Genomic DNA, 11,109 nt, shown 5'->3' with positions numbered 1-11,109 from the left:
TGCCTTCAATACAAAAAACTGCTAGGTTGGATGTAACTGAAGCAGATTTTTGGAAAACCCGCATGTAGTATTCCTGAAATACTATGTGCATTAGATTTCTTTTTTTTTGTTGAATCCCCCGATTTTGATATTGGAAATGTACAGCAGCCGTTCATACCACTGGTGTACAATTTCTTCAAATGCACATATGGGCAATTTCTTACCCTTTTGTGCATTACTTGCCAGAGGTGGTAGAAGGTGGGCCGCAGCATGTCCGCTTTTACCCCTTCGAATGTCCCACAGGAAAACGTTTTTGCTCTATTGAAGAGAATCGCTTGCACTTCTGCAAAGGAAAAAATGAGGTATTTCACTACATAATATGGCAGTAATCACTGCATGCCTGGTTAATTCCACCGGGCCCTCAATCAGTGGAGTGGTAAAAACTGACAATATTTCCAAACCCTTGTTATTTTTACTTTTACCACAGTCTCATAATGAAGGTTAGGATGTTCTCCATTATCCACTGAAAAGGTCTTGAATAATCAATATTTAAAAGGTCTGATGGCTCTGTCCTTCGTACTGTCACAGTGAAGGACACTTCCATTTTTGTCACTGGCCTCCTATTAGGCTGGCTGAAGGCAAAAACATTACAGGTACCCATTCTGGGCAGCTACAAAGGACGAAGCCACACTCTTTTGTGAAGACTGAGCTAACATAGACAAGGGTGTCTGTGACAGAAAGTAAAATGTTGCAGTCGTTTACCACATGGAAGCAGTATAGAGGAATGATGGCGCAGTTTTAGTGTTTACAAGGAAGTTGGCCAATCTTTTCCATCTCCCAGACACCTGTTTCTTGAAAATCAACGTTTTTATGGCGGTTGCAAAGCTGGCAATAGCAGTTTTTTTTTTATAGACAACAGAAACAGAATGTATTATAATGATTGATCAAACTGTGTAGGTGGTGGGGACATTGTGTGGAGGGTTCTATGTTCTTTTAACAAAGTAAATTACTTTGTGGTAATTTACTTTGCTTCACATTTTATTGTTTACGTTTTTTTAAAGGGGGTATCCTCATTGCTCCCTTTCACTACCACCCTTACCCCAACCACTCCTGACTCCCCACTCATCCAAACCCGTCATTACATCTTCAGTATTACTTCCCCACGAAGTAATTTTAATGAAGTAAATTACCTGAGTCAGATACTGTGTTAAAACAATGGCATACAGTGTGGAGACATAACAGTACTAATGCTTTGATTTAAAATTATATTCTAGGTACATCACTTTGCTTTAAGGAACTAATGGGACAGAATGAGAAAAAGACAGTAAACACAATAAACATCCAGGCACAGAGGTGACTGCACAGTATGCACTATAGCTGTGTGATTGTTTTTTAAACAACAAGAGTTGGGCTTAGGGGTAGCATATTGTGCTGGATTGTACACAAGCGTGTCAACTCTTCAAAAACCTTGGTGTTAAATAGGCATAAAAGTGACAAGAACTCAGTAGGTGCAGATATTCAAACTGGTGACACAGGCTTACTGCAGATAAGCTGGCACAGACTTTGGGAACCCATGCATTGTTTGATAACCGGCGATATTCATGTCTATTGTCTCTATTTTCAGAGCCAATAAAATAAAAGGGAAATTATAGTGGGGGGGGGGGTATTCACAACATAAAAAAGACTAAACTGCAAAAAACATGGCTCAAAAACAGGAATTGAGGCACTGAGATGAGCAAGTGATCATCCTGCACTAGAGGCAAAAGCAGAAACCGGACAGTGATGCATAAGCGAGGGGGGTTTGGATGTGGAGGAGCACACTTGCGTGGGAGGGCTTAAATTATCTCAAAGAAACAGCATCTATGGAGGAATCGTTTTGGAGTCTTCCTATTCCCAGACGAAAATTGGGAAGGAGGGCTGCAGAACATCAGATCAATAGGGATACGTTGTGCTTATTCAGTGACCTGAAACTGTAGAATGCACGTAGAAAACCAGCGATGAACACCAGTAATCGACAACCAGGCAGGCTCATGGTTTTCGACATTGTGAGTTAAGTAGAGGTTGATCCAGTAAGTGCATTCTGTTAGCAGGCACCTGTTCAGAAAAGGAGTACGTCTTTAGGTTGCAAAGTTGTGCTTATGTGAAATGACATGTGTTGGGTATCCAACAGAAACAAGTTGTTCACTTCACTGCACAGTTTGGCACGAGCAGTGTTTATTACACCTTTTCTTATACTCCAGCTACTTCCCAATGACCCCACCGGCAATCATGTATAGAGAACTCTGGTTAGCACGATGAGCGTCAAAAGGTAGGTTTCTACTTGCTATTTGCAAATTGTAATCGAAGGAACCATGGGATTTGGAAACATGGTTAGGGCATACCAACCTCCTGTTACATTTAGCCACTCAGTGGATACCTTTAAGTTTAAGGTCTCTTTCATTATTGAATCCCAGCAGTCGAGTGATAAACATCAATATTGTTCATGTTCAATTTCACATTACTGAGTCATTACACAAATGTATTTGGCGGGTTTGAGTTAATTGGCCAGGCAAGTTTCTTTTCTTTTGCTTCCCTGTCGAATGAGTCATAGATGGAATCTTTGGTGATTGTTTTTGCAGGGGCTGGTATCTCTGAAATGCCCACATAGTTCTTCTTAGCTACCCGGGAGCTGGTAGTGATGGTGTAGGCATTGCTGCGGTAGCATTTCATTGACGACATGCAGAATGTCTCCTTCATCCCCCTCCTGAAGTTGGCATTATAGACAGAGTAAAGGGTGGGCTTTGATGCAGAGGAGCTGAAGGAGATCCAGGTGATGGCCATAAACACCAGGGAGCTCTTTCTGTTGTCTGCTTCACTGGGATGCCAGAGCTGAACCACATAGAACGGCAACCAAGACACCAGAAAAACAGCATTCAACATCAAGAACATTTTGATGGTTTTCACTTTGGTCCTAGGAACAATGTTCATGGTTCGTCTCACAGTCCGCCCATCAGTGCCAATCCTCCATATATATTTAACAACCTTCTGATAGAAGAGGACAATAAGGACACACGGTAGGAGGTACCCAAGCAAGAGGTGAACCACACTGTAGATGGCACCATCCCACGAATTTGGCAAGAAGTAGTTGCAATGGCTGCCCAGATCAGAACCGTAGAAGAAAAAAGCAGGTGAGACAAAGGCAGCATCAAAGAACCAGGAGGCTGCAATCATCTTCTTAGCCTTCTCCCGGGATACCTTGAAGCTGAGTGGGTAGACAATTGTGTAGAAACGGTCCACACAGATTGAGAGTAGAACATATATCTGCACTCCTGGTGCAATATATTGGAAATACCTCACCAGCTTGCACATAACCCCACCAAGTGCCCATTGTCCTGAGGTGAACTGGAGCAGCACAAAAGGTGTGCTACCTATACTAAGTAGAAGGTCAGCACATGCCAAAGAGACAACAAAATAGTTTGTTGTGGATTGGGTCCTCCGACTCCTATGAATCACTAAGCACACCAATGCATTCCCAAACACAGATAGCAGCCATAGGGCACCAAACACCAAGCTAGCTGCAGCTATTTCACCGGGCAGGAGTGTCTGCTGCTGATGTGAGGATGTGCCATTGGCCCCATGTCTGCTGTTCTCCCTGTTAGTCATGTCAGGGCCCTCCAGAAGGACTGGGTGCTCTGGTACACTGCTGTTTTGCAGTGGCAGGAGGAGCGTTGGGACAACAAAGGATGAGTGACTGGTGTCCATTCGATGGGCAAAGACCATGATGTTCTCTTCCTCCTTCTGGGCTCTGTCGGAAAAACAATGAAAAGAAGTTGTTAAAACAACAGTGAAAACAAACTTGGCTACATAAGGCAGGCACAACTATTACTTTGTATTCGAGCATGATGCATCAATATCATTGTACCGGAAAGACCCCCATTTATACACTGGTGCAGGTTCCCTAGACGTCCATTGTTTCTCTAGTCTACCCAGATCTATAAAGTGAAAGGAGAGCTCAGGTCACAAACGTGTTCCATTTAGCTGTGCCTCTGGAAAGATACATTCAATTGTACAGGGAAATTGGAATCCACATCCAGTGATCCATTCTTTATTCTTTAAAATGTGTATTAAGTATTTTAACAAACATACACCAACCACTTAATTGCATCACAACGTGGTGTATATGTGCACATTCATAAAATACATCACAAAAAATACTCAAGGCATCATAAAACAATGTTAAAGTAGCTACTCAAAGAATCACCAAGGATTTCACATGCCCATCATGTAGGATGGGTTTACTGGTGAAGTGCCTGTAACGTTTTGCGGGAAAGGATCTCTCAGTTTAGTCCGCTAAGGCATGCTCCTGCCACACGACAGCAGAGTTTCTAATATCATCTTAACCTTCCATGCAGTCTTTGAAGGGTCTTCCTGCACTTAGGCACACCACTCTTGATACATGACAATGAAACCTCCATGCAGGATCTGCCTAGGTCGTATCCCCATATAATCCTTTTGCAGGGTTTATCCTGTCCCAGTGTCCCTATTTATTTGCAATCCAAATCTGTAATGCCTAAAAGGAACACTGAACATGTGGGAGAGCCAGACTTTTCCACCCCCACATGGGCCCTCCCCACCACTCCCCTCATGTTGAACTATACAGTCTAGTGATGGCTTTACTTCAGCCACTGCCCTGCCACAAAAGTAATTCTTGCAGAAGCAGCGGTGGGAATGGAGTGCTCTAGAGAATATCAAGAAACCAGGGAAAAGCCAATAGACATCAATGGCAAAGCACAAAAGTAATTGTTCCAGATTCAATCTTTGAAAATTAGCTGCCATTTTGGTGAAGTGTATTCCAAGACATCGTCCACCTTTAAAGGGCAGTGTGTCGCATCTCATTCCCCTTGAATTTGGAACAGGAGACACTATCAGGGGTCGAAGTAGCAGCGCATGCACGCCCCATCCATAATGCACATGGGAACCCCATTCTCAGGCACATAAGTGCTAAAGCACGCCTCCCAATCAGATGTTTAGCACACTGACGCGGGGAAAGCATGTGGCCTACAGGCACTGGGGTTAAGTCGCATTAGCAATGCTCCCAGTTATATGCGGATGACATGATTTTATAGGAGCTGAACAAGTTAAGTGACCAGATTTCTTTTTTAAAAAGTGTTGGCATTATAAAACTCTAATAAAGATTAACATCAATGAAGCTCTCCTTTCATTTTTTAACCTGCTCAATAAAATGGTTCCCAAAACATGGCGTCATCAATAAACAATGAAAACATACTTTGGCGTGCATATTTGAGCAGGGAACAGTGAGTGGAAACATACACAAACAAGCACTCCTCGGAAGTCTGCACACATACCAGTAGATAGGGATACCATCATCACCACCACAAGGATATCTGCATACATGGCCACGCATAAGGCATGCACACAGTCTGGCCTTGCAAACATTCGGAGAACCTCCGAAAGTTTACCACAGTTGAAGCGAGGATCTGTTTCACGAGGGAGGGAGCTAAACTGGACTTTACTACAGCAGTGAGAACCTAGTTCACTAATTAGGTCGCTCACATCCATGCTATAATTCTATTGAGCCTTGTGAAGAACACACACACGCACGTCATTGCAAAGACATTGTTTCTTGCTATGTCCCAGTTGTATACTACATTATGACCGAAACCCTATGCTTCACCAAAATGCAGGAAAGCACTTTCATTGAACTGTGCTGCATAAATAAACATATTTTACATATAAAAACATTTCGAGCACAAAAGCGCGACTGTTCATGATTAGCAACTGAAGGGTCTCCATGCAGGAAGCATCAGGAGGTCGCTGTGAGCTCATAGCCAAGGGGGTGGAGGGGTGGGCTGCTCTAAATCCAGAGACAGACATAGTTTATATTCCGCAAATGCATTCACTCAAATCGGCTCTCATTCTCCATTTAGTCACAGTATTCCAAAAATAACTCCTCTCCCTGAGGAAACCCTGTTGACTTCATATCCACACTTCGATAACATGCATGTGAGGCAACGGCACTGTACACAAAAGGCATCTGGCGGTATGAGGGAGAATATCCAGATGTGGAAAGGCGGCAGTGCTTAAATGGACAGAGCTTCAAAAACATTATTTAAAAACCATTTGTCAAGCTTTAAACTGATGAATACATTAATTAGAACAAAAAGGATAAGACCAGTAGACGCTGGTGACTTTGAAAGGTGGTGGGGCGTACATTTCTCTGGGTGAATTTTGGAGCGAGCAAGCCCAACCCACATCCAGGGGTGTGCATGGGGGACGTTCTCCCCCATGAACATTTTTGAAAAATGGGTTCTATGGTGTATGCATAAAGAAATTCATCATATAGATATCCCGTAATGATATCTAATATCCAGTAGTTTCCTAATATGTGCTGCCAGCACAATAGAAGCATTCAATTTTATTGAGCAGTTTGATAATCCAATAAATTAAAAGTATGCTCTTGGATAAAATGCTCAACTGTCGGGCACTAAAATGGCAGGATTGTTGCGGGTGTCATACCACAAAAGTAAGCAAGCACAGATTAAAGAAATCAAATGGTGTATTTAAAATTAAGAAGAACAAGTTACTTACCAACTGTAACGTTCTTTTGGCTGGATGTTCCTCCCACGTATACCACATCTTAGATATATCCTTAACTTCAGCTTTGCTGCTTTGGAAAACAATGTTCTCCACCAGAGGGCGCTCTGCTTGAGTCTGCGGCGTCGATGTCCCTCGGCGGTATCAGTCGAGCGTCCACATCATCCGCTGTATAAATGGCTCGAGCCGCGCCCGTTGGCCTCAGTTCTGTTTTTTCGTATATTGTAGTCAATAATTAGTAGATAAGGCGTGTCCCTTTGACCAAAAGCTCTAAAGGAACCTTGAGTGTAAAACATGTAAAGTGTACTATGGGGTAGGCTGGGAGGGTCGATGAGGAATACGTGGGAGGAACATCCGGTCAAAAGAAGGTTACAGTTGGTAAGTAACTTGTTCTTCGAACGGATTGTGTCCTCCCACATATTCCTCATCTTAAATAGGCTCCAAAAGCAGTCTGAATTGGAGGAGGGAGTACAAGAAATATTAATCATGCATAGTATGAAGTAATGATTTTCCAAAGAGACCCCCCTGTGAAGAAGTAGAATCTAGGGAGTAGTGCTTTACAAATGTGTGAATGGATGACCAAGTGCCTGCTGCACAAATATCTTGTTCTGGGACATCTCTCTGAAGAGCTGTTGAAGTCGCCATGCCACTGGTTGAATGAGCTCTCAGCCCATCTGGAGGATCTTTCCCAGCCAATCTATGACATTCAGTTATAGCTAAAATTATCCATCTGGACAATGTTTGTTTTGTCACTGCCAGCCCTAATTTACGGCCAGTATATCCCACAAAAAGTTGATCACACTGACGAAATTTTGCCAATCTCGATATATATAGAAACTAAGAGCCCTCTTAGGATCTAATCTGTGTAATCTTTCTTCCTCCTTACTTGCATGAGGAGGAGGATAAAAGGCAGGCAATGACAGGTGAAAATCGGAGACAATTTTCGGTAGAAAAGAGGGTTTGACCTTAAGAACAACTTTATCTTTGTTTGCTAGAAAGCGCCTGCAACTCACTCACTCTGCAGGCTGAAGTAATTGCCACTAGCAGTATTGTCTTTAGAATAAGGAGCCTTAACGGGCAAGAATGCAATGGCTCAAATGGAATGCATGTGAGAAATTTCAACACTAAATTTAGATCCCACACAAGTACTTGAAAAGTTATTGGAGGAAACACATTAGTCAGCCCTTTTAAGAACTGTACAATTAAAGGTATCTTGAAATAAGATTCCTCCTCTGAGGAGCGTTTAAAAATGGATAGCGCAGCCAAATAACCTTTTATAGTGCCAACTTGGAGCCCCAAATTGGCCAAATGTAAAAGAAAAGACAATATTGTAGGAATATTACATTGAAAAGGGTCCACATTCTTATCTCTGCACCAGTTACTGAAACTGTTCCAATGACACCGGTACAGGGATTTAGTTGCTGGCCTTCTGGCCGAAAGCAAAATCTCCATTACGTCATCCGGAAGGTTCCAATCCTTGTATCTCAGCCTCTCAGAAACCATGCATGAAGGCTGAGTGTTTTGACCTCTGGATGAAGAACCAGACCCTCCTCTCACAAGAGAAGGTCCTCTCTTTGTGGAAGACGTATTGGAGGGCAGATGGACATGTCTAGAAAATCCGGGTATCACGTTCTCCTGGCCCAATCCGGGGCAAATAGGATCAAGGTTTTCCCAAACTTTCTTAATCTCCTGATTACTTGAGGAATCACGGGGACTGCAGGAAACGTGTACAGGAGTGGAAATTCCCAGTCTACCACGAACGCATCTCCTAGAGCTCCTGTTGGGGAAAATTCTCTTGAGCAGTACAGTTCACACTTCCGGTTGGCACTGGTCGCGAACAGATCCCCTTGAAGGGTTCCCCAAAGGGCAAAAATCTCTTGAAGGACTTCCTCAGCTAGTTCCCATTCGTGAGATACCGTGCTCTGCCTGCTCAGAGCATCTGCCGCCATGTTCTGCTCTCCGGCTAGGTGAATTGCTGTTAGAGAGATTCCTTCCTGTATTGCCCAGAACCAGAGCTGCATTGCCCTTCTGCACAGTGGTAGTGACCCTACACCCCCTCTCTTGTTGAGGTAGTACATGGCCACAGTGTTGTCCGTCATTATCAGGACAATCTTGCTTAGATGTTCCCGGGCTTGTTCTGGAGAACGTGCTCTGATGAACCAATTGTCCAGGTAGGGGTAAACATGAATTCCCCCCTCTCCTGAGACTCACTGCCACTACCGCCATCGGCTTGGTGAAAACTCTTGGGCGCAGGTCAACCCGAAGGGCAGAACTCGAAACTGATAGTGAGAGTTGCCAATCGCGAACCTCAGGTACTTTCTGTGCTTCAGATGGATTGGCACATGAAAGTAAGCATCCTGACGATCCAATGATACCAACCAGTCTTGGGGTTGGAGAGCCTGAAAGATCTGAGAAAGGGTAACCATCTTGAATTTGTCTTCCTGGGGAACTTGTTCAAGTTTCTTAAGTCCAAGAAGGGTCTCAATCCTCTGTCCTTCTTTGGGATGAGAAAGTATGGGTAGTACCAACCCTTGTTGCTCTCCACTACAGGTACATGTTCTGTTGCACCTTTCTCTAGCAGGGTTAAGATTTCCTCCAACAGGAGCGGGTCTGGAATTTTGGCACAGTTGTATCCCAGAGGGTGATTCTGAGGTTTCTTCTGAAAGAGAAGGCAGTAACCTTGGGATACTGTTTCCAGTGCTCAAGCATCTGAAGTAATGCCCCGCCATTCTTCCAGATGCTGAGAGATTCTGCCTCCCACTGGGGTCTTGTGGGTCAAAACCTCAGAGTGGCTTTGCGGCAGCTGCAGTAGCGGCTGATTGGACAGTTGCTACTGCTGGGGCAGATCTGGCACTCGCCCTGGGGAAATTTCCTTTGTCCTCTTTGACTGGCATGTCCCCTTCCTTTTCCAAATGAGGAATAAAAATCGAAAGGGACGACCCTTCCAGGAAGATGAGCCTGTGTAGAGGCGTTGTTGAGGTTGTCATATTGCGGCACTAAGTGACTTTTGCTGCCGCTTTAGAGGTCTGCAGCTTTTCCAAACTTTCATCCGCCTTGCTGCCGAACACCCTCAAGCCGTCAAATAGCATATTGAGAAGTCTGGCCTGCACATTCAGTGCAGAAACTGACTTTGTCAGCCACAGGAATCTGCGTAGCACAGTACTAGATGCCATGGACCTGCTGATGCTGTCCGCAGTGTCCAAACCTGATTGGAGGCATTCCCCATAGCCTCCTTTCCATCCTTTACCATGGCTAGGAAACCTTCCCGTTCCTCACCATCAGGGATATGCTCAGCGGCCGCTGTCATACAGTCCCACAGGGTGTATGTAAATCTTGCAAGGGTGCAAGTTACATTTGTAGATTTCAATTCCATGCTACCCGAAGAAGAAAATCTTACGGTATCATGCAGCAATTTTTTTATCATCCCTGTCTGGGGGAATTGTAGGGTATACTGCATTCCTAGTAGACGTGGCAGCCTGAACCACTAGACTTTCAGGTGATGGATGTTTCCTTAAATATTCAGGGTCTGAAGAAGAGGGCCTGTATTTAGATGTGAATTTCTTATTAACTGCAGGAGCTGACTCAGGGTTTTCCGATGCAGTCATCACCTTCCTTTGCAAAGCTATGTGAAAAGGGAGTATGGGGTCTTGTTGAGGTCCCCCCGAAAGGATATCTGTCATGTCATCCTCTTGGTAAGTAGGGGAATTTCTGTTTCATCTCATAAATTCTGTTACCCTACTTATTAATCTCCTGTATCCTGCATCTGCATGATCAGCAGGGTCAGGTTTTTCAAACTCATACTCTGGAGATGTGTCCAGACCACTTGCTGTCTGCAGGCACTCATATAGGTCTGCCATTTTTGATTGAGGGTCCATCAACTCCTCAGGAACTTCCCTTGTTCCAAACTTTACACCAGTCAGTGAAACATGCTCCTCCTCTGAGGATCTTTCCTCATAAATGGAGGACATGGATTTGAAAAAATCCTATTTTCCGTACGAAAAAATCTTCTCCAGTGGCATAGACTTTGCCTTCGACACAGAAGTCGATTTAGTAATAGTAATCAACGAAGACATCGACAAGGGCGTCGATGGCGTCGACGTTATCGGTAACGGCTTCGATACAGTCGAAGGAGCCTTCGATATCGTTGAAGGAGCTATCGACGCCGTTGAAGTAACCCTCGAAACTGTCAAAGGAGCCTTAAGAGTCTTTGAGTGGCCTGCCGACACCTTGGACTCCGACGTCCTCAAAAGAGGCTTCGAGGAAGACTTCAATGATGATTTTAATGGCAGATGAGTATCCGGCACCATTTTGTCGAGTATTGCCTCTCGTTTTTGCACTGATACGCGGTTCTTGTGAGGCGTCGGGGAGGATCCCCTCGAAGGCATCCTTGAAGATTTTTCGTCTGATCTTTTTGTCTTAGATCTTCCCCTGTCACTTTTAGTATGAGCAGGGGGGTCTGGGCTGCATTCTCAAAGATTTTTAACATTGAGGCTCCGAAGGCCTCCCTCTTCTTCGGGGAATCATATTTAGAAGGGC

General features: G+C 44.2%; 1 protein-coding gene across 16 annotated transcripts in view; it reads right to left on the bottom strand.

Annotated features, from left to right (window-relative positions):
- Window positions 1–1,131: 1,131 nt before the first annotated feature.
- The window catches only part of GPR19 (G protein-coupled receptor 19), a 279,024-nt gene continuing 269,046 nt past the window's right edge, over window positions 1,132–11,109 (bottom strand). For all 16 annotated transcript variants that reach the window (XM_069628692.1, XM_069628689.1, XM_069628702.1 and 13 more), the window contains one exon: window positions 1,132–3,763. In XM_069628692.1, the coding sequence (XP_069484793.1) occupies window positions 2,488–3,763 (1,276 nt within the window). In that variant the 3' untranslated portion in view covers window positions 1,132–2,487. The remainder of the gene's footprint in view (window positions 3,764–11,109) is intronic.

This window comes from Ambystoma mexicanum, chromosome 12 (assembly GCF_040938575.1).
Source record: "Ambystoma mexicanum isolate Mex_15411 chromosome 12, UKY_AmexF1_1, whole genome shotgun sequence".
NCBI classification, from domain to species: Eukaryota; Metazoa; Chordata; class Amphibia; order Caudata; family Ambystomatidae; genus Ambystoma; species Ambystoma mexicanum.
The sequence above is the reverse complement of the archived record's forward strand: the minus strand, read 5'-3'. Positions and strand labels throughout refer to the sequence as shown.